The sequence below is a fragment of the Bos javanicus genome, chromosome 8 (genome assembly GCF_032452875.1).
Source record: "Bos javanicus breed banteng chromosome 8, ARS-OSU_banteng_1.0, whole genome shotgun sequence".
NCBI classification, from domain to species: Eukaryota; Metazoa; Chordata; class Mammalia; order Artiodactyla; family Bovidae; genus Bos; species Bos javanicus.
The window spans coordinates 95,338,303-95,362,013 of NC_083875.1; the positions used below are offsets into that span (position 1 = coordinate 95,338,303).

The 23,711-nt window shown below is 43.0% G+C and overlaps 1 protein-coding gene across 5 annotated transcripts in view; it reads right to left on the reverse strand.

The window, feature by feature from the left end:
* Positions 1–23,711, reverse strand: part of ABCA1 (ATP binding cassette subfamily A member 1) — a 146,169-nt gene that overhangs the window by 112,778 nt on the left and 9,680 nt on the right. For 2 of the 5 annotated variants that reach the window (XM_061426389.1, XM_061426387.1), the window contains exon 2: positions 12,113–12,276. In XM_061426389.1, coding sequence (XP_061282373.1) covers positions 12,113–12,178 — 66 coding nt within the window. In that variant the 5' untranslated portion in view covers positions 12,179–12,276. Of the gene's footprint in view, positions 1–11,240; positions 11,655–12,112; positions 12,277–14,757; positions 14,868–22,728; positions 23,047–23,711 lie in introns of those variants that run through there. The other 3 variants (XM_061426391.1, XM_061426390.1, XM_061426388.1) reach the window with 3 other exon arrangements.

Sequence of the window (23,711 nt, forward strand, 5' to 3'; positions counted from 1 at the left end):
GAACACGTATGGGTGATTTTTTTTTAAAACACTTTCCTGTGTTTTCTAAATTTTCCATAATGAGCATGTATTACTTTTTTTTTTTTTTGAACAAAAAACACTGCTACCATATAACTATGAAGAATAATTTGCTCTAGATAGCAAATCAGGAAAAAACAGACACATAGGTCTTTCTTTGGAAGAAAGCATGCTATCTATGGGATTTCCAAGACCAAAGATGGGCTGGTCTTGCTAAGTATTTCTGTAAATAATCCCAAAGAAGCAACACTCAGTGTTGCTTTCAAATGACATTCTACCAACTGAGCTGCAGGTCCCTTCTGCGGCTCCCCAGGTACCCTGAGCCTCTATCAGCACTTGGCACAGCAGGAGTTTCTCCCCTGGTGTCACCTTCTTCTCTCTAAGCCTGCCTCAAGATAAGGGCTTTAAAATGTATGTTGAGCGAGAGAATGAACTGGAGTTTACAAAACAATAAGGCTGGAAATGTAAGTCAGTTGAGCCCTCTAGGAAAGCAACTTAGCCATATGTATTCAAAAGATATGTTTATCCCCTTTGACCAAAGAATATTCCTAGGAATTCATCCCACAGAACTAAGTTTAAAATGTCAAAAAGCTACATACATTTAGTTATTCGTTCATTTAGACAGTATAATTGGAAAATATTGGAAACAACTTAATTGCACAGCAATAGGGAAATGATTAAATTATGGCACATCTACTTAACCTTATACAGTTATTACAACAATGTTTATGAAACACATATACTATTAACCATATAATAGTAACTGAACGAAGCAGAACACAATTGTATGCATTCCAAGCTTACAGCTAAATAAAATCACTTACAAATATTAACAAAAGGGAGTACAACTTTTAAAAAGCAGTTTAACTGTGAATAAATTCAGAAAAGAACTCCAAAAAATAAAACCAAAATTAAAGAGTATGAGTAAGATAGTCATCAACCTTGAAGCTCTGAAACTGCCATGTACACTTTGGGGATAAATAGTAGCTACCACTTATTTAGAGTCCAGTGTGTAACAGGCACCTTATAAATGGATTATTTCATTTATTCCTGCAAACAACCCTGAGAAGCATAATCATCTCCATTTTATATGTGACAAAACTAAAGCTCAAGGAAGGGTAAGTCACAGAGACAGTCAGTGGCAGGGTTGAGAGGAACAGCTAGTTTTGCCCAACTTAGGAAACCAGTGGCTCAGCTGAGAAATAACCCCACTAAGTCATGATCAAAGCATATCAACAGGTTCCACAAAGGTAAAATAAGCTCATGGCCTACAGATTTATAATAGTGACAGTCAATATTGAGCACCTACTCTGCACCGGGGATTTTATATACACCTTGTCTCTAATATTTAATTTTCACAATAACTCTGTGAGGTAGCTGGTATCATTAGATTGGGGCAGGTTCTGAGCCATAGCCTGGTAAAAGAGTGCACCAGAGTTTGAACCCAGGTCTACTGACTCCTACATGCTTTTGCACCCCTCATGCTGCCTCTCATAGAGCTATGTTCGGGACATATACCTTTCAAGACAGCCACTTAAAAGGAGTCCGGTGTTCACCAGCCCTCCTAGGCACTGATCTGACTCAATGAATCAAGTCTTAGGTTCCTGAACATCTCTGCAGTCCCACATCTAGGACACTGCAGGGGAATCAATGCTCAAAATATGTTGATTGACTGGGGAAAAAAAGAAAAAAACAATGGATCTTTCCCATGGTACTGACAGCAAAGAATACAAAGTATATCTTGCAAATCATTCCCAGCAACTGGGTGTAAGCAGATTAGGCAAAGAGGTAAGAACGAGACCGACAATAATAATGATGGCTAACACTTAAATAGGTCTTACCATGATGCATCAGTGCAGGGCTTCCCAGGTGGTGCTAGAGGTAAAGAACCTGCTTGCCAATGCATGAGATGTTAAGAAAGGCGGATTCGATCCCTGGGTTGGGAAGATCCCTTGGAGCAGGGCATGGCAACCCACTCCAGTATTCTTCTCTGGAGAATCCCATGGACAGGGGAGCCTGGCGGGCTACTGTCCATAGGGTCGCAAAGAGTCAGAGACAACTGAAGTGACTTAGAATTCATGCATCAGTGTTCTCAGTGCTTTACATATGTAAACTCAGTTAATCATCAAACAACCCTGTTAATACTATTATAAATCCCATTTCACAGATGAGGTTCAAGGAGTTAATAAATGTGGATACAAATTTGGTAAATAGTGCCAGAATTCAAAACCAGTCCAACTCAAGGGTGTGTTTTAAACCACTATGTACCCCAATCTCCTTATCCCCTGCCCCATTACCAGAGTATCTAGATTTTTGATCCTTATAAGCCTTAGTGAGCTGAGACACTAACATGTATTAATGAAGAGACTGTCTCCAAGAGACAGCACTCAAACCAGAGAACTCATAAAAGACACAATTCTACCCATGCACTTTTACTCTGAACTTCTAAAATGATTTCTGTCACTGAACACAGAATTTGTCTTCTAAACTCAGGGAGATGTTCCAGGTTTTTCTTTACCAATAGCTTCCCTCTTGAAACTTAATTTGACTTCTGGTTCCACATATGGAATGCCATTTTGGTTGCACTTATTATCAAAATCAGATTTCATCCCCCATTTCTAAACAGCATTTTTACTTCAAGTAGGCCTTCATAAATAGCTTGGAAATAAGACAACACTTTATGGTTCAGTTCAGTTCAGTTCAATCATTCAGTCGTGTCCAACTCTTTGCAACCCCATGGACTGCAGCACACCAGGCTTCTGCAACTCCCAGAGCTTACTCAAACATGTCTGTTGAGTCGGTGATACCATCCAACCATCTCATCCTCTGTCGTCCCCTTCTCCTCCTGCCCTCAATCTTTCCCAGCATCAGGGTCTTTTCAAATGAGTCAATGCTTTGCATCACGTAGCCAAAGTATTGGAGTTTCAGCTTCAGCATCAGTCCATCCAGTGAATATTCAGGACTGATTTCCTCTAGGATTGACTGGTTGAATCTCCTTGCTGTCCGATGGACTCAAGCGTCTTCTCCAATACCATAGTTCAAAAGCATCAATTCTTCAGTGCTCAGCTTTCTTTATAGTCCAACTCTCACATCCATACATGACTACTGGAAAAACCATAGCTTTGACTAGACAGACCTTTGTTGGCAAAGTAACGTCTCTGCTTTTTAATATGTTTTCTAGGTTGGTCATAGCTTTTCTTCTTGCTCCTTTCTTAAAAGGAGCAAGCGTCTTTTAATTTCATGGCTGCAGTCACCATCTGCAGGGATTTTGGAGCCCAAGAAAATAAAGTCTGTCACTGTATCCATTGTTTCCCCATCTATTTCCCATGAAGTGATGGGACCAGATGCCATGATCTTAGTTTTCTGAATGTTGAATTTTAAGCTAACTTTTTCACTCTCCTCTTTAACTTTCATCAAGAGGCTTTTCAGTTCCTCCTTCACTTTCTGCCATAAGGGTGGTGTCATCTGCATATCTGAGGTTATTGATATTTCTCCCAGCAGTCTTGATTCCAGCTTGTGCTTCTTCCAGCCCAGCATTTCTCATGATGTACTCTGCATATAAGCTAAATAAGCAGGGTGACAATATACAGCCTTGACATACTCCTTTCCCGATTTGGAACCAGTCTGCTATTCCACGTACAGTTCTAACTATTACTTCTTGACCTGCATACAGATTTCTCAGGAGGTAGGCCAGGTAGTCTGGTATTCCCATCTCTTTCAGAATTTTCCACAGTTTGTTGTGATCCACACAGTCAAAGGCTTTGGCATAGTCAATAAAGCAGAAATAGATGCTTTTCTGGAACTCTCTTGCTTTTTCCATGATCCAGCAGATGTTGGCAATTTGATCTCTGGTTCCTCTGCCTTTTCTTAAATCCAGCTTGAACATCTGGAAGTTCATGGTTCACGTACTGTTGAAGCCTGCCTTGGAGAATTTTGAGCATTATTTTGCTGGCACATGAAATGAGTACAATTGCGTAGTAGTTTGAGCATTCTTTGGCACTGCCTTTCTTTGGAATTGGAATGAAAACTGACCTTTTCCAGTCCTGTGGCCACTGCTGAGTTTTCCAAATTTGCTGGCATATTGAGTGCAGCTCTTTCATAGCATCATCTTTTAGGATTTGAAATACCTCAGTTGGAATTCCATCACCTCCACTAGCTTTGTTGATAGTGATGCTTTCTAAGGCCCACATGACTTCACATTCTAGGATGTCTGACTCTAGGTGAGTGATCACACCATCATGATTATCTGGGTCAGGAAGATCTTTTTTGTACAGTTCTTCTGTGTATTCTTGCCAACTCTTCTTAATATCTTCTGCTTCTGTTAGGTCCATACCATTTCTGTCCTTTATTGAGCCCATCTTGCATGAAATGTTCCCTTGGTGTCTCTAATTTTCTTGAAGAGATCTCTAGTCTTTTCCATTCTATTGTTTTCCTCTATTTCTTTGCATTGATCGCTGAGAAAGGCTTTCTTATCTCTCCTGCTATTCTCTGGAACTCTGCATTCAGACGCTTATATCTTTCCTTTTCTCCTTTGTTTTTTGCTTCTTTTCTTTCCACAGCTATTTTTAAGGCCTCCTCAGACAGCCATTTTGTGTTTTTGTATTTCTTTTTCTTGCGGATGGTCTTGATCCTTGTTTCCTGTACAAGGTCATGAACCTCCGTCCGTAGTTCATCAGGCACTCTGTCTATCAGATCTAGTTCCTTAAATCTATTTCCCACTTCCACTGTATAATCGTAAGGAATTTGATTTAGGTCATACCTGAATGGTCTAGTGGTTTCCCCCACTTTCTTCAATTTAAGTCTGAATTTGGCAATAAGGAGTTCATGATCTGAGCCACAGTCAGCTCTCAGTCTTGTTTTTGCTGACTGTATAGAGCTTCTCCATCTTCGGCTGCAAAGAATATAATCAATCTGATTTTGGTATTGACCATCTGGTGATGTCCATGTGTAGAGTCTTCTCTTGTGTTGTTGGAAAAGAGTGTTTGCTATGACCAGTGCATTCTCTTGGCAAAACTCTATTAGCCTTTGCCCTGCTTCATTCTGTACTGCAAGGCCAAATTTGCCTGTTACTCCAAGTATGTCTTGACTTTCTTCTTTTGCATTCCAGTCCCCTAAAATGAAAAGGACATCTTTTTTGGGTGTTAGTTCTAGAAGGTCATATAGGTCTTCATAGAACCATTCAACTTCAGCTTCTTCAGCATTATTGATTGGGGCATAGACTTGGATTACTGTGATATTGAATGGTTTGCCTTGGAAATGAACAGAGATCATTCTGTCATTTTTGAGATTGCATCCAAGTACTGCATTTTGGACTCTTTTGTTGACTATGATGGCTACTCCATTTCTTCTAAGGGATTCCTGCCCACAGTAGTAGGCATAATGGTCACCTGAGTTAAACTCATCCACACTTTTGTTACACACACACCATGGTTACATACTTTTGAATCTTACTCTATTATGAATTCACCTCCCTCCATGCCTGCCCCCACCACAGAGTGGAAGAAATGGAGAGGAACACTGTTTTTGTAATGGTGCTTCTTAACAAAGTCAGAAACTCAGAAACCCTATTTCAGATTGGTATTAAGATTAAACTTCTGATGATTAAGTAAATAGCTACACTGAACTGCTCTGGGGACTTGCCCTCTCCTTACTCCTCAGCAACAACATGGGGATACAATGCACAAGCATTTCTAGAGCAGGGTTCTTCTCAACTCTTGACACAGGGGGCCAGATAATGGTTGTGAGGGGCTCTCCTATGAATGGTAGAATGTTTCCCCCATCCCTGGCCTCTACCAGTCGACACCAACCACCCCTAGCCAGGACTGTAACAACCAGACAATGTCTCTAGACATTATCCAATGTCCCTGGGACAGTAAAATACCACTAGGCTACTTTTAGCATTTGATAAGGTAACAGGATTCAATGGGGAAAAGAAACTGATGAAAATATGGAAGACGATTCTGAGAGGTAAAGAAGTGTACATGAAACAGTGAGTTTCCCAAGATAACAGAAAATTCATCAAAGCAATGGCACACTCTAGGCTCTGTCAGCATCACAGCGAACACTTATCAACATACACTTCAATTAAATTAAACTGAAATCTTGAAAGATCAAATCAGAGGAATGCTGAAGGGAAAAACAAATATGAAAGCCAGGCCTACCCTCCCAGAACTGTAAGGCCTCATGCAGTGACAGTGGATTTTTCAATTGGTTTGATCTTTGGAAGGACATCTGACCATATATGTCAAGGGCCACTTCCCTTTGACCTAGTAATCATACTCCTGAGATTCTGGCCTAAGGAAATAATACAAAAATAAGAAAAGGCTATATGGCAATAATGCATGAGGTTATAAAATGAAAACGGCATGGATCCCTGTATTGGTACCAGGAATGTCACTGGCATTATCCCATGGTAGATTTGGGGTCAAAACTTCCAGTCCCTCCTCTTAATGATGTACTAATTTACAATACTTCCTTCATCTATGAAACAGAAATTGTAATGAATACCTCTCAGGATTTCTGTGAAAATCAAGAAGATAACAGGTACAAGAGTACTTTCAAAAGTATAAAACACAACCTACACATCAAGAATCATAATTATTATAATATGAAGATTATTTGGAAATACGCAACATACATGCCATGCTAAGTTGCTTCAGTCATGTCTGACTCTTCATTACCCCATGGACCACAGCCACTCAGGCTTCTCTGTCCATGGAATTTTCCAGGCAAGAATATGTGCCCTCCTCCAGGAGATCTTCCCAACCCAAGTATCAAACCCGAGTCTCTTGTGTCTCCTGTACTGGCATGTGGATTTTTTACGGCGAGGCCACCTGGGAAGCCCAAAAACAGAGCACAAAATGGTACATGTATATGCTTAGGCTGTCATCCTTCAAGTCCTCTCAATGCCAAGGACCACACAATCTGACCCTCGTCATCATGACCTACCTACCTCAGGGACTCCTTTTGCACATTATATAAAATTCAACTGTCCTTCGCCAGCTCCATGACCTGACCCTGCCGACTCCCAACTCACCCGCAGCCAGTCTTCCTTCAGTGCCACTGGTGCCCCAGTCCCTTGGCTCCAGGACATGCATTAGGCACGTGGCCTTCACACCCTGTCTCTCTGCCCGGAAGCCAGTGCCTGGATGGCTGAGCTCCTGATCTTTCCCTGGCTAACTGCTGCTTAAACATCAAGGCTCTCAGCTTAAATGTCATGACCTTTCATTCTAAATTAAGTCCCTACCCATAGCCTAGTGGTAACTGACATAGTAGGACAGTTTTTTTTTTCCTTCATAGCACTTACCACAGCTATGATATTTCTACTTATGGGACAACACGCTTCATATCTGCTTTCCTGGCTGAACTGTAAGCTCTATGACAGCAGGGATCCTGCCTGTCTGCTTCACCACTGTACACCCAGGACACTGTCTTACATGCAGTAGATGTTTAGTAAATATTTATTCAAAGGAAACAATAAATGGCTATTTGTGCTAATTGTCCTCATTCCATAGAAGGGGAAACTAAAAATCAGGGAAAATGAGTTTCCCTAAGCCATTAAGGCAGATAGTGGCCAAGCTGGAATTAGAATTGAATTAAAATCAGATAGTAATTAGAATTATTAGCTGGATTTGAACCAGCACTGCCAAGCCAGAACTAAGGACAGGGAAGAAATGTATCAGGTGAAACTGGAAGCTGGGAGGGAATGCTGAAAGTTTGTGGCTCTTAAATGAGGACTCAAGTTGTATTTATTTGATTGCTTATTCCTTGTCACTGAATAGTGCCCAAATATTGGTACTCTAAAATACACAGAAATTAAAATTGTCTATTTCCTCAGCCACATGGCTAAACAGATCTAAGTGAGAAAATTAACAGCAAAGGCAAAAAAGAAAGGCCATACGGCCATATTCTGTCCCATCTGTTCCACAGGGACCTTGTCTCTGGCTCAGCCTAAAACCAGATGGGGATCCGGAGAACTCCGAAGCCCCTCACCTTTCCTGTCCCAAGCCCTGTTTGTGCTCACTGACCACCACCCACACAAGTTAACTGTTACTTTGGACCCAAACTGAGCTTTGCACCCCACTTATGCAACTCATTTTCAATGTATTCTTTGCCTAACAGGAGCAGCAGGAGCAGCGGAAAGCTATCCCTGGCTGATGGTCCCCATGAGTCTGCATAATGGGGGCACAAGAAAAGAGGTCCCCCAAATTCATTAGCAAATGAGGACACAGAGTGAACGAGCAAATGGCCACCTTTCAAGAAGGTGGCACTGGGGTCTACTGTTCAGCACCCAGCTGAACATCTCCTGTCTCCCTGCACGTGCGGCCCCTCTAGCAGGGGCGCCTCCTCAAGATCTATAAACTAATGGCCCATTTAACACATTCACCCCTCACTGAGCAAACGTTCGTTAAGCATATCCCCAGTGCCAGGCTATGGAGCCAAGCCAGTACATCCAGGATCTCTGAAGGGGAAAATTAAGCAAGGATTCTGTACACTGTAGGTGAGAACTGTCATGGAGCTGCTAACTCCTTCCCCTGCCTACAGGGCAGGGCATATCCTGAGCTAACAACGTGGAACCAAGACCCTAAACAGGTTTCACTGTCTACAATCAATATATCTCTAGATCCAAGCTATTTGGACTGGGAAATAGCTACAGCCAGCACTTGAGATCCATAGGTATTAAACCTCCTGTGCAGATAAGGCAAAGTCTGCTCAAAAGAACTTGTGCCTCTAGGGCCATCAGGAAATTGAATCTGGTGCTACTTCCATGACTGATCCACTCTGGACCCCCTGCCCCACAGCTGAAACCCCATTCCCATCAACTGTACAAGGGTCAGGTCAGATCTTTCCAACCCTGACAACCTAAACTTCTGCAACCTGAAATAAACCACGTTTTTTTTCTAGTTCGGCAAAACACATTTCCTGTAGACATCAGGAAGGGAGGTAAGGCAGACAAGCTGGCAGACGGTAGGTGTATATCTAAAAAAGTCCTTCTGTGTCAGGATGCTATGTCTTACTTCCCCTTCAATAAGAACTCTGCCACAGGGCCAAAAATTGCCTTTTATGAAGCCTGCCTATCTCTCTAATTGTGGCTCTTTTTAAACGGATAAGCAATATTGAGCAAGAAGCAGCAAGACTAACACACACTAGCCCAGTCTGGATGGCCCAATCCCAAGTTCTGTTCTGGGACCCTGTGCTCCGGATTCATTAGTTGACTGTGGGGAAATCCCTTCCCCGCTTTATCTGTAAAATGACAGGTTTGGGCTTGAGACCTTGCCTTACTAAGATGATACAGTTCTTTCCACTACTCACTGGCTAACAGACACAGCACAGCAAAGACAGTTCCCCATCACATGGGCTGCTGCCAACATGATAAGAAGAGACAAGGGACCACAGAGTAGCTAAGAAATGAGATTAGGAAATGAATACACCAGGGCCTGGGCACAGCTGTGGGAGGCGGGGACAAAGGTAAGGAAGAGGTCAGAAACTTCAAGATGTTGAGACTGAAGGTAGAAAAAAAAATAATACCACTAAAGAGCAATCTGACATAGTGATTTAGAGAACCAACTCTAGAGTCAGATTATTTAGAACTGAACACTACATATGCCCCTGACTAGCAGTGTGAACCTCAGACAAGTTACTTATATTCTCTCTGTGATTTAAGTTCCCCAGTTATAACACAATAGCATATTGTGTTATAAGGAAACCACAGTACTTTGTGGATCTTAAAAGGATTAATCTAGTTAACAATTCACTTTAGTGGCTAGTACATGGAAGTGCAATCTAAGTGTTTGCTTTTACTATATTTATACTATATATATATATTATATACTGTTATATTTTAATATCATTATTATTATTATCAAGACATATAGGATGCATAAATTCTAGTTCCTACTGTCTCATTAAGTGACCTTGGGATTCAGCTCCCTACATATAATATAAGGGACTGAAAAGTCAGTGTTTCTCAAACTAGTATATATATACAAATAATATATATAATTTCATGAGGGATTATATGAGTTCTCTGTCAGAATTTTCAACACTTTGTGTTTTCATTTCAATGGTTATCTAAGGAAATATGAATAAACATACCTGGATTTTCTGAATGCCTACTTTACAACCAAGTTCTGGCACAAGATCACGAGTCTAAGTTTCTATTTGTGTTTGCCATTGTGTTAGCACCAATATTCCCTGGTGGCTCAGATGGTAAACACGTCTGCCTACAATGCGGGAGACCCGGGTTTGATCCCTGGGTTGGGAAGATCCCCTGGAGAAGAAAATGGCAACCCACTCCAGTATTCTTGCCTGGAAAATCCCATGGACGGAGGAGCCTGGTAGGTTACAGTCTGTGGGGTTGCAAAGAGTCGGACATAACTGAGCAACTTCACTTTAGCACCAATATAATTGCAGTAGACCAATGAGAAAGGCACAGATGCAGAAGCAATTTGTGAATGATGAGACTGGACCAAATGAAAGCAAATGATAACCAATGAAAGTCGCTGGAAAAATTGGAAAGTCATTGGAAAACTGACTTGGAAAAATTCCAAAGTCATTGGAAAAGTGCATGGTAATATACTGTCCAAACTCAAACAAATAAGTGTTCACTACCATAGTCACACTGTTGCCTTCAAACAGTGTCAAATATGGCTTCAAACAGTGTCAGTCGCCTTACTACATTAACAGTGTTAATTTGAACTGTACTGGTTCTGCAGTTTTGTTTGCACTTAATTTATAAGTCTGTATAGGTCATATGTTTCCATGACAGTCTATATGAATAAGGGGCTTATATCTAGTTTCACATACGTACATATTCACGTAACATTATAATAAAAAATGTTTAGTGAACATGAGGGGACTTTGACATATTTGTTCTTTTAAAGAAGGGCCGGCATTAGTCTAGTTTCAGAAACAGTGAATTAAGTTATCTCCAAGATCCCTTATGGCTCTTTGAGTCTAAAGAGGATGGTCATTTCTGTTGCAGATGTGTTACACTTCATGAGGACAGCCAAAAGGGGATATAGGCTTTGAATTCAGGAAAAAACGCAGGGCAGGAAACAGACATTTAGAAGTCAACTATAGAGAGGTGTGGCTAAACGCAGAAGACCAGACAGGATCTCTAGGGGTGTTCAGGGAGGGAGAAGCCAAGAGCTGATATCGGAGCTTCAGAGAAATCTCCGGGCCTTATAGTTTGTACCTTCTCACAGAAAAATATCATTTACCGAGTGTTAAAGATGGTATCGGAGAAGGCAATGGCACCCCACTCCAGTACTCTTGCCTGGAAAATCCCATGGACGGAAGAGCCTGGTAGGCTGCAGTCCATGGGGTCTCGAAGAGTCAGACACGACTGAGCAACTTCACTTTCACTTTTCACTTTCATGCATTGAAGGAAACGGCAACCCACTCCGGTGTTCTTGCCTGGAGAATCCCAGGGATGGGGGAGCCTGGTGGGCTGCCGTCTCAGGGTCGCACAGAGTCAGACATGACTGAAGCGACTTAGCAGCAGCAGCAGCAGCAGAGATGGTATTCTCAGGGTTCTTGAAAGGATCACTGTCTCATCCAGAAGTGAATGGCATAGTACCCTCCGCAGAAATAAAACAAATCCGTTTTGTATTCCTCCAGGCTCACAGTCCAAGCTGAAAGGGGGAAGTCCATACTAAAAGATTCAGTCTCTGACCTCTAAGAGCTGGGCCATGAACTCACTTCAACTCCACCACCCAGACCATTAGGAGCTCTTCAAGAGCCAAGCAGCCCCCAGGGCTGCAGCAAAAGTTAGGAGTAAGATGGCCAAGGGGCATGTGTGCCAGGTTCCAGGGGTCTGAACTTAGGCCTGGGCACTAGCACAAACCAAAGCTATGATCGCCACCTGGTTGCAAATCTGCGTCCTATGATAAGAGACAGGGCTAGCTAAATCAGGACCCCACCCAGTCCTGGGTCCACCAGGGCCAGACACATTCAATCACCTTAAGAAAACCAAGAAGAACAATACTGTAAAGGAATTATCCTCCAATTAAAATAAGTAAATTTAAAAAAATAAATAAATAAGAATCTCTTTCCCACCCCCTTCTTCACCCCCGGAGAAACCCAGGCTTACTGTTTGTCTTCTTCTGAAAGTGAGGTTCTTCCACAGCAGCAATCTCAGCTGAGGCCAGTAAGCCATGTTACCTCAGCCAGCACCACAGCAGCCTGCGTGAGGCTCGGGAGCCCGGGAAGGAAGTGGCTGGAGCTCACAGCAGGGACGCTGTGGCTGGTCATTAACTGAAAGATAAAGCAAGAGGGGATGTTAGTTTTTGCTGCAAAGCCATACGCCAGTGAGGGCTGTTGCACCAGCCCCCTCACCTGAGCCTTCAACACCCAGTTCTGTCTCATGACTGCCTCTCCATAAGGCATGAGTCCCCGACTTCCAGCCTTGGGTCTCTGCTAAATAGGGATGCTGGAGCTATTCTGGCGTTAGCCTGTGAGTAAGTCATTATTATCCAAATCACTTGAGCTCCACTGATGTGACCACTGGGAATGAAAACTTGAAAAAAATGAAAAATTGAAGGCAGATCTAAGTGATCAATCTTATGTGCCCAAAACACCAGAGCTGCAAATGGCATACTGGAATCCCAGAGACCTGCCTCCCTTCTCTAAGAAAATGCCTTCCTTCTCAGAAAATGTCAGCAGCATTTATAAATTTTGCCTTGAACCTGGAGTGACTTAACACTATTGTCTGAAATTTGCTGCAGACTACATTTTCATCTCGCCACAAAGTTGAGTCCTTCCAATGATAAATGGCACCACTGATAGAAAGTTTCCTAATCTGAAACATCACAGCGTGTCTTAGATGACTGTGAGTACACACCAAGGAAATGCCATAGACACCCAGCTCCCAAGTGAGGAGGACAACCCCTAGTGTTCTATGTGTGTGGAGAGAAACCAATATCCCATGGAGTAAAACAAGGCAGCCAAGGCAGGCAGAGAGCATCGCCCATGAAACTGACAAGTTCCCACTGTCTGGACATATGCACACTTCTGGCCTTGCTCCACCTGCACCTGCATGCAGGGCCCACCTACTCCTCGCCAGGTGTCACAGATGCCTCCTTGGAAGACTGTTTTGCCATGCTGGGGGAAGGGGAGGCTCTCATATACAGGGGATACAACTTTCTGTGTGTCCCAGCTGCCCCTCAACAACAGTACTTATTTAATGCTGGAGTAATCCCAGTAGTCACAGTAAAATTAAAGCTAGGGAAAAGGCAGAAAATAGAAACTGGAAGAAGGGAGGGATACATAGGTCAAAGCTAAGCCCTGATACCACTTCACAGCCAGGAACTTTTAGCAGAAATAAGAAACCAACTTTACCTCTAAAATGGCTCATTTAATCATTGTGGTCTCTGGAGGAATGGAGGTGGGGATGGGAGATTAGGCAGGAGGAACAAACAGCAGAAAGGGCTAAGAATGTAGTGTCCGCTTGTGGATACAAAATTAAGGACTGGACTAAAAGTCTGTGAGTCCAAAGGGACCTCAACGCAAAGGTCAACCTCTAGCAGGACTTTGCCCTCTTGGCCCCCACACCACAAGGACTTGGATTAAAAACTTCTACAAAAGAAAAGGGAATGTAAGCAGTCTACAGTGTCTGAAAAGAATCACTGACTCTACTAGTATATATTTTAATTCACTCATTGATAAGCCAACAAATCAGGGATTCCTCTGAAAGAGTCAAGCCTTAGGACCTTTCTTTTATCACTTGCTCAGCAAACCTGTAGATGGACACAGATGCCCTTCCCCCCAAAATTTCTCACTAAAAATAATTAAACTAGCACTGTATCCATCCACAGTTTGTTATTTAAAGATGGCCACTGGTCTCTCTGAGCACTGAGAGCCAGAATTTGGTTGTGAGCTTCGTGCTTATAATCCTAAATCATTTTGTAAGTGGCCTGGGACAGGGCTTGCATCCCAGAAACACTGAAATAAATAATTAGCTAGATTTTCCGGATGCAAAAGGTGCTCTCCAGGAATCACTTAGTTGATTTAGAAGCTACACACATCTTTTCAGGTCCCCAAGGTAACAATGAGGAGGTTGGAACATAAGTGTATAATTTAAAAAAGAAAGACAGCTTAGACAGGAATTAGGCCCAGCTTCTTAACTACATGCCCTTAGCCAAAACTTTATGCCCTCTGAGTATCAATTTCCTCAGTGTAAAATGGGGGTGACAATACCTACCTTGCAGGATATTCAATGGATATTCAATCGTCAATGAGACAATATAAATAAACATATAAGTTCCCCAGCGAAGTACACAGCACACTGTAAGTGGCAAAGAAATGAGCTCCCTCCTCCCCACTCTTCTTTCTCTGGTCCATCCCTACCTCTTACAGAGAAATGGTTATCTCCTGTCCAAACATTCTTTTCTACTCCATTATTTTTAGCAACAGCAGCATTTTTTAGCAAACCCATCATGGGTTTCTGACAAGGTAGGAGGGGCGAAGTAGGGTGGTGGCACTCCTGGGCCTGTGGTAACCGATTTCTCAAGCTTGATTAACTGATTAAGGCAAGTTGTCTGCAGGAAGGGGGCTCTATGATCACCACACACTGGGGACAGCCGTGAGGGTTGCTGGTGACTCCTGGGATATCCAGGAAAGTGGCACTGAATCTAGGTTGAAATCAGAATGGCCTAGTGTTAAAGACCCTCAGGCTCAAACCAGGACACAGAATCCCCTAAATCTGAGTGGAGAATCTCAGAAGAAAAGAAGACACACCTCTGCAGAATGGGCGCGAGACGAGAACGGCCAGGAGGAAGCTTTCTGGAGAGTGTTTTCCTAAAGCGGGGTTTCTGCATTTCCAGACACAGATCCTGGCTTCAGAGACCCTCCAGGAGACACGCAGAGACGTCAGCAAAAGTAGCCTATGCAGCGGTGGAAGGTATCGCTCCGGCTTCGCTGGGTACCTGCCCCACTTTCCTACCCACCTTGGCATAGCCCTGGGCCTCTTGCATAATTCCCTCCTCCCACCTCAGAACATGGTGACTACTGCTGGGAGCAATTTTATCCAAAGAGGAGGTTTTGGCAATGCCCAAATCCTCTGCTCAGGTAACTGGGGCCAAAGGGACATTTCTACATCAGTTTTCCAAGGAAGCAAACAAACAAACCAAAACCAAAAAGAAGGCCGTACTATGTATTGACTAGATTTCTCAATGCTTCAAAGCTAGTAGCACACTCATTTCTGCCCCTGTGCACATTTCCAGTTACTGGTTGGAAAGCGTCCCACTTCACAGTCATGGCCAGTCAATAGGCCACCCTCTTCCGGCTCCTGACGACCACAACAGCCACTTCCCTGAACTCCCTGCCTCCAGTCTTGCCCCCTCCATCCATTTATCACAGAGAAACCAAAGTGATGCCACTAAACCAAAGCTCCAAACAAGCCACTCTCCCACTTAAAACTGCCTTTGTCAGCACTCCACTGCCCTGGGGATAAAGTGCAGTCCTCACCTTGGTTTAGCTGGTCTCCCCAATGACTCCAGCCTCCTCTCTCACCACTCCCCACTTTCTAAACCAAGCCCCAGAAAACTACTCATGGCTCCAAATGGGCAGCCCTCTTTCCCACCACTGGGCCTCTTGCATGTTCCCTGTCCTAAACTGCTGCTTCCAGAACTGTCAGCCAGGCTGAATCTTCCTCAACCGTAGGATCCTGTCCTGATACCTCCCCTGCACAGACATCTGGTTAAAAACCCCTCCGAGATGCACTCACGGCAGCCTCTGTTTTCCCTTGCATCGTTTTTGCCACTTTCTGAGTCCACGGGATAATTTCTCTTTCTTCATCGCAGTTTTCCCCAACATGCAAAACAGTATAAGGCACAGAGTAAGCCTTCAGGGAATATTTGCTTAATTAATTAACTAAGAGATGGACATGAGAAATAGGGATTCAGGATGGAAGGGTGGTGGCACTCCTGGGCCTGTGGTAAACGATTTCGCAAGCTTGATTAACTGATTAAGACAAATTGTCCGCAGGGAGGGGGCTCTATGTTCATCACACACTGGGGACAGCCGCGAGGGTTGCTGGTGACTCCTGGGATATCCAGGAAAGTGGCACTGAATCTAGGTTGGCTTCCCACAAACACCGGTTTAGCTAAGGATGGAGCAGGCCCTCCCAAGGCCAGAGGAGCCAAGAAACCTGCTTTTCCCCACCTTCATGCCAAGTCCTAGGCATGTCCTCTTCTGGTCTCCACATCAGTCACCCAGGTGAATCACCCGTGGCCAAAATTTGACATAGTGTCCACACCCCAACCTTTTTTGTACAGTATGACCTCATGGAAGTGACCAATTAGATCTTTGGCCAATTTTTTAAAAGAAATTTTCACTTCAAATGCCACTGGTATTTTAAAATTATTAAATACCTAGAGAATGCCACAGCCTGCTAAACCATGACCTTCTCAAATAAGCAATTATTAGCTGCAGAGAAATGAAAATTAAAACCACAATGAGATACCACTACATACCCATTGGAACTACTACAAGTTTTTAAATTTTAAAGTATGAGTAGCAACTGGCACTATCATATACTGCTTGTAGGAATGAAAATGGAACAGCCACTTTGTTAAATACTCTGGTGGTTTCTTGTAAAATTACACACAGACTTATGATACAGCCCAACCATCCTGTCCTAGGTATTTGCCCGAAAGAAATGATGGCATTCGTTCACACAAAGAGCTGTATGTGAACATCCATAGAAGTCTTACACAGAATAGTCCAAACTGGAAGCAATCCAAAGATCCATAAATCAGTGAATAAATTAAAATGGAATATTGCTACTGCTGCTAAGTCACTTCAGTCGTGTCCGACTCTGTGCAACCCCTGAGACAGCAGCCCACCAGGCTCCCCTGTCCCTGGGATTCTCCAGGCAAGAACACTGGAGGGGGTTGCCATTTCCTTTTCCAATGCATGAAAGTAAAAAGTGAAAGTGAAGTCGCTCAGTCGTGTCCGACCCTCAGCGACCCCATGGACTGCAGCCTACCAGGCTCCTCTGTCCATAGGATTTTCCAGGCAAGAGTACTGGAGAGGGGTGCCATTGCCTTCTCTGAAAATGGAATACTACTCAGCAATAAAAAAGGACCACACTACTAATACGTTCAACAGCATGGGAGAAATCTCAAAAGCCTTATGCTAAGGGAAAAAAGTCAGACACAAAAGACTACATACTATATGAATCTACTTATATGACATTCTGGAAAGGTGAAACAATGGGGGCAGAAATCATATCCCTGGTTGCCAGTGGGTAGGGGAGAGGACAGACTGTCAGAAGCAGAGTGATAGATATATTCCACACCATGGTTGTGGCAGTAGTTATACATATACTACACGGATGTATCAAAACTCTTCAAACTATACCTGTAAAAAAGGCTAAATTTAACCACATGTAAATTATATGTCAATGATCTCCTCCCCCTCCCAAAAAAAAATGTGTTCTATGATAATAATTAACATATTCCACAAGTCAAATCATGCCTTGGAAGAAATAAGAACTGTATGGTGTAAAGCTTGAGTATTGTGTGATTCTCTAGGAAAGTAAATGATGACTAAAATCTTCAACTCCTGTTCATTCCACAAACTGCAGCCTTAACTCTGCAAGGTTTCCATTACTACTACCACTACTACTAAGTCGCTTCAGTCGTGTCCAACTCTGTGCGACCCCATAGACAGCAGCCCACCAGGCTCCCCCGTCCCTGGGATTCTCCAGGCAAGAACACTGGAGTGGGTTGCCATTTCCTTCTCCATTAGCTTCCATTAGCCACAGCAAATATTTATTGAATACCTATTATGTGCAGGTGCTGTCCCAGACATTGGAGATTCAGCAATGAACAAAAGTGTTCTCACGGAACTTCTAGCAAGGTGGAAGAAGACCTGACAAATAACAGTAGGATTGTTGTTAAGGCAGTGGGTGATAAGAATAATGAAGAAAAATAAAGCAGAGCAAAGAGAGTAATGATAGGTGGGTAATTCTTTTCTTTAGGTTAGTGAAATGAGAATGTGCCATATGCTACTGGCAAAGGGGTCACCAAGTGACAGCTGGGATTGTGAATTCTTTTAACTTTTCCCTAAATCAAAATATGAAATGCCAGGCAGACTCAGCAATTGTGGCAAAAGAAAAAGAGTAGAGGTTCACAGGAAGCCTGGTGCCAAGGGGGCAATGATGATTCCAGTCAGCAGCTACTGCACTGCTCCTCCAACCCCCATCCTTGCCAAAATGTTCAGCCCTTTTGAATTCACACGTAAGTTTCAAAGAAAGATGAGAGAAGAAGAAAGGAAGAGAAAGAAGCAGACACGCTAAAAAGACAAGGTGGGAAGATTTTTTCCCATGGACTGACGTCAAAAGGAAAACAGGAACTATATCCCGTGACTGCCTTCTACCCTTCCAAAACATTAAATCTGTCTACAGAAATGCAGTAAGGAAAAAAACCGCACATGTTTTCACTACCATCCAAAACTCAGTTTGTGCAGTAACAAAGGGTTGGTTGGTCTTTTTCCTTCCTACAAGAGCACTGCAAGCACATAGGCTGAGCTTCCATCTAAGGGGGGCAGGGAACCTCCTACCTGCTCACTCCAAGAAAGGCCAGTCTCCACTGGGAACCACACAACTGCCACTTCTCACTGGAGCTGAGAAGTCGGCCCCTCGAAGCAGAAGAGGACAAGCTTGCACAAGGCCAATCCCCAGCTGATAGAAAGAGGTCATTGCAGCTTTGGAGACCCACTCCCACCACACCCCAATCTTACAGAGAAGCCAAGGCCCACCAAAAGCAAGGGGCCTGCCCAGACTCACCCCCAAGAGTTGGAACTGGCCTCCAGGTTTCCCCAGAAATAACTTTGTCAACAACTGCTCCTAGCTTCCCACTACTGCATTCCTCCTACAACTCTGTTTATTCTTCTGAACACACTTTTCCTATCAGTTCTACCCAAATAGCTCATATACACAGAATATGCAGCCAGCAACTGACTTTCATTTTTCAAAAACAGTGGTTTTATGATAGCTCTTTCTCTAAACAAAGTAATAAATAAGTATGTGTGTGTTCTTCTTTGTTAGATAAATTTCCCTATAGTTTCCAGAAGTGAGACAGAAGTTGAAATCTCTCCTGATGAAACTGTTTCTGGATATCCTATGCCAATAAATAACTAGCCAGTAACAAAAGCAAGAGGTAGATTTAAGGCAGAATATAACTACATAACATACGAACTGTAGTAAATGTGTTGGCACTAAAGCTCAACTAATGACCTCTTCCTCAGATGCTGATGCAAATTCAAGGATCACAGGTACTGCTGCATCTCATCTCCAGAGAGATGTAGAGCTTTCTGTAGAATTGAAGATAAGAAACCTGTAAGACCACCAGAGCATGCTTCTTTGGAAAAGGTCTGTTTTTTAATTGCCTCTCTGAGTGTATGTCTCCAGATCAGTAGCCACATTTATGGAAAATGATAGTGAGGTTAAAACCAGGCTGGAACAGGCTCTTTGCACCCGTGGCTGATGGATGACAGGGCATGCCTGCCGTGGTGGAAGAAGGCGACTTGGAAAGTCTCCCCATGATTTCTCCCAAGATAGCCATCAACTTTATTAAGCCTGAAGTTATTTTAACTGCCTTAGTTTCTTTTCTGGCCTCCAGTTGTCACCGAGCTCTCTACCCATAGGCCATTCATGCTAATCCTTAAATTCTATCCCCTCGCACTCTCCAGACACACTGTAGGCTCACGACTCAGGGAAACTGTCCTTAGCTGCCACTAAGCCCTTAGAGGCCTGCAGAAAGGTCATGGGCTGGTACTTGGTGACCCCTGAAACTGCGTTCCTACTTATACCATAACATCTTAATACTCAAATTTAAAGAGAAAAAATGATATAAGAAATCCTCCAAGATAAAAGTCACAGATAAAAGGAAGTGATTCTATCATTCTAGAAGATTCCTGTCATTCTAGAAGAGGCTCTGCTATCACAAGACCTGTTTTAAAAATACAGATTCAGTACTTTCCTGGTGGCCCAGTGGGTAAGATCCTACATTCCCGATGCAGGGGGCCCAGGTGGGATCTGTGGTCAGAGAACTCAGTCTCACATATCACAACGAAGACCAAGTACGGCCAAATAAATAAATATCTTAAAAATATATAGATCTAATGAATTTTATTAATTATAACAATTTGTAACTCAAGGGGAATTTTAAGTACCGAATGTATCATACTTGATTATTAGTGACAGTAAGTTTATATATAACTGCACATTCTTGTTTCACCCTGGAACATATATTCAATTTCCTGGATGAAAGTATTTGCTAATGGCTAATTTTCAAAATGAGGGCTATGACAGGAATACACAAAAACTGAAAAGTTAGAAGAAATACCTGAATATTGTACAAATCCATAATGAGCCTTTGAGAAGCACAATCCTCATGCTGTCAACAATTCTATTTTAAAGGGGATTCAAAAAGTTTAAATCTATTTCTATCATGTTGCTGATATTTGGACAACCAAAGATCCTATTTATCACTCTCAACAGTCCAGTTGCTAGCAGCTAAAACAGTCTCAGAACTTCCAAAACTGACAACCAGAGTTTCTGAAAGCAAATCCATCCTGTCCTCAAGTTCTTGTTTCATCATTGTAGAATTATGGAGAAATTCTGACAAAATGTTAGAGACAGCCCTTCTTATGCTGCTGATTTCCACTAAACAAACACAGAGCAACCCTGAAAAGAAGACTTCAGCAAACAATACAACTATTTGCTTTTTCCCTGGTTGCAGGTGTGTAGCATATAGGAAAAAGGAACCTTTCCCCTAGAAATGAAATACCTGTCAACATTACATGACGTAGAAAACACTTTTTTCTCAACCACAATCATAATGCCAAAGTTAGAGGGTCCTCAGGGAAGGAACTATAAAAGTGACAAACACCCTGAGTAATACAGAAACACACGCAAGTCTGCCTCCATGAGCAATCCTTTATTTGCAGAAAACTTTGACTGGATAATGTTCCCTGTTGTTGGAGGAGGGCTTTCCAAGCGCATTTTAGGATAAAAGTCTTAGTGACTATATCAGCAAAAACCATTTTGTTTGCTTTACATCTTGGAAGGGTCAACATCTTCAGATGTTCAAACTTCTCCCAGCCTAAAAAGTTTATTTTTATGGAAGTGCTCAAAGGACTTGGGGACAGACAAACCCAAATCCCTTCACTGCCTTCCCCTTCCTGTAGACCTATGTCGCCGTGCAGCAAGCTTCCCCAGATGTCCTTAATTATTTTCATGGATTAAATAGCCTGGTAGACAGAAGGGAGGTTTTGGAGTCAGAGAAAGTGGGGTTTGAATACTGACTCTGCTACTCACCAGCTCAGGGACCCTAGGCATTGAGTCCCTGTATTCTCTCCATAAAATAGGACAAATAATGTATATAAAACATTATTTGGGACAAAAGAAGTATCCAGTAAATGGCAGCTATGATTAGTGCAGCTGACTTCACAGTGTAAAGTACTCAGCGTGTGTGTTAAGTCATCTCCGACTCTTTGGGACCCCATGAACTCTAGCCCACCAGGATCCTCTGTCCATGAGATTTTCCAGGCAAGAATACTAGAGTGGGCTGTCGTTTCCTCCTCCAAGGGATCTTCCCAAACCCATGTCTCCTGCGTCTCCTGTATTGGCAGGTGAATTCTTTACCACTGAGCTACCTGGGCTTCCCCAAAGCACTCGGGTGGGGCACAAAGTGGGCAGTTTATTAATATTAAAGCAATCTCTCTTCTTCCTTCTCTGTCCACAGAAGGGACTATTTCCCCAATGGACTTTCCAAAACACACTGGAACTTTCTGCATGCCCAGATCTGTGGGAGATGTGAAAGGGTTTTGCTGGTATCCTGGTACCATTTCTACCAGTGTCTTACCATAACCCCCTCGATTTGGGGACCCCTACCACATATGTATACTATTCTTCTGCTCTGGGAGCAGTCAGCTCTTCTGTTCCACATAGGCTGCCTTCCTCCATGTCTTCAGCACCTCACTCAGTTTTGTTCTCCAGACTACTTCCTCCAGCTTCCAGGTCAATTACCTATTTGTGATCTGGGCCTTATATCTATTCCTTCATCTCTTCAGCTCTCCCACCATCTCCTCCAGTGTACTAAGTACTCCGACGGTCCCTGCTACACAGTAAGTCAGGCTGCAAGCGACCATATCAACATCTTACTGTCCTACGCCACACTGAGCCCAGAGCCACTTGGTGCTTGTACACATTTGTGGAGTGAAGCCTTCTGAAGTCAGACCTCAGGGATGAGAAAAATTAGTTAAAGCAGGTTCACCACGGTAGCAAATCAGAAATGTCATAAAGGACAAGCTCAGGTAGCCCAAAACCATGACAAATTTTCCAGCTGCGTTCAAAGAAATTCAGATTAAACAGGACTGCATCTAATTTGGTCTTCCCCAAAGTCATTCGAATTTGTTGGTAAGGGTGTTCATTTTCATGTACTTCTTGTGAGCAAAGGAGAATCTGTAATTTGCCCAGACTGAGGCTCCAGACCCCTGTAAACATGCCAACTAACAAGAACACCTCCCCTAGGGGTTCAACCATGAATACAAAACTGTCAACATTGGTCAGGAGCCTCAAACTCTAAACTCATAGGCTCAAGTCAAGAACTCACTCAATGAAGCTTATCAAAACCTGTATACTATTTTTCAACCTCAACACTTTATTCCTTTTACTTTTGCCAAAACAAGTAATCTCACCTGTGGCTCTTTCCCAGTTCTAGCTCACATGTGACCAAACCCGGCAATCTTGTCCAGAACCTCCCCTTTCACCAACCAGCTCTTGAGATAGTGCTAGCACAGGTCATTTGTCCAAGGTGCCTCATGTGTCCAAGATGCAACCCAGTGAGAACCAGCTGACCAGCTAGGTGAGGATGTAGTTGGAGCTCCAGGACAGGCACAGAGGCACAGGGTCGAACCTGCCCTCCCAACTTCAAAACTGAACTCCTTCTCTTGAACTAACAAGCCACTTTGTTGACTGCCTTGCTAAATTACAGAGGAATAAGATCACAAGTTGACCTGAAAAACAAAAAATGAAGGATGTTAGCTTTTAAAAAGAAAAAATACTGGCAACATGAGCTCCATTATTTGAGGTCTGGAAGGATGTTCCCAGTGGAAATTGATCTGAATTATTTCAATGTTATCATGATTCTGAGTACTTCTTCTTGAAAGTGCTACTGTCATTAAGATCTTCACAAATCAAACATTTTATGTGCCAGATAACAAAATGCTCAAGGAAAGATGCAACTAAACTATTGGGTAGAACTCCTGCTAGCCTCTTTTATCAACTGCAGTTGACAGTGGCATTTTAAAATGCACACACTCTCATCTCCCAAGCGACTGTATGCTAAGTGTCTACATCACTTGAGCATGGAGTCCCCAGTGGAGTTCCACCTGAGGACAGTGTGCCTTGCTGGTCTTTGCAGCCTCCAGGGGGACATCCACTCCCCTCAATGGAGGCCACTGGAACCTAGTGTCAGACAGCCAAGGAGAAAGCCATGCTGAGACCATGTGAAATGGGACTAGAGTTGGAAATGGGGAAATGGCACTAATTCCACTAAATTTGCAAGTCCTGTAACAGGACTGGCAACTGAAGAAACACAACTTGACCAAAGGCTTTCCTTATCTTGAACTCGAGGTACTTCCTATAATTAACACAACCATTAAAGTTAAAAGAAAACTAA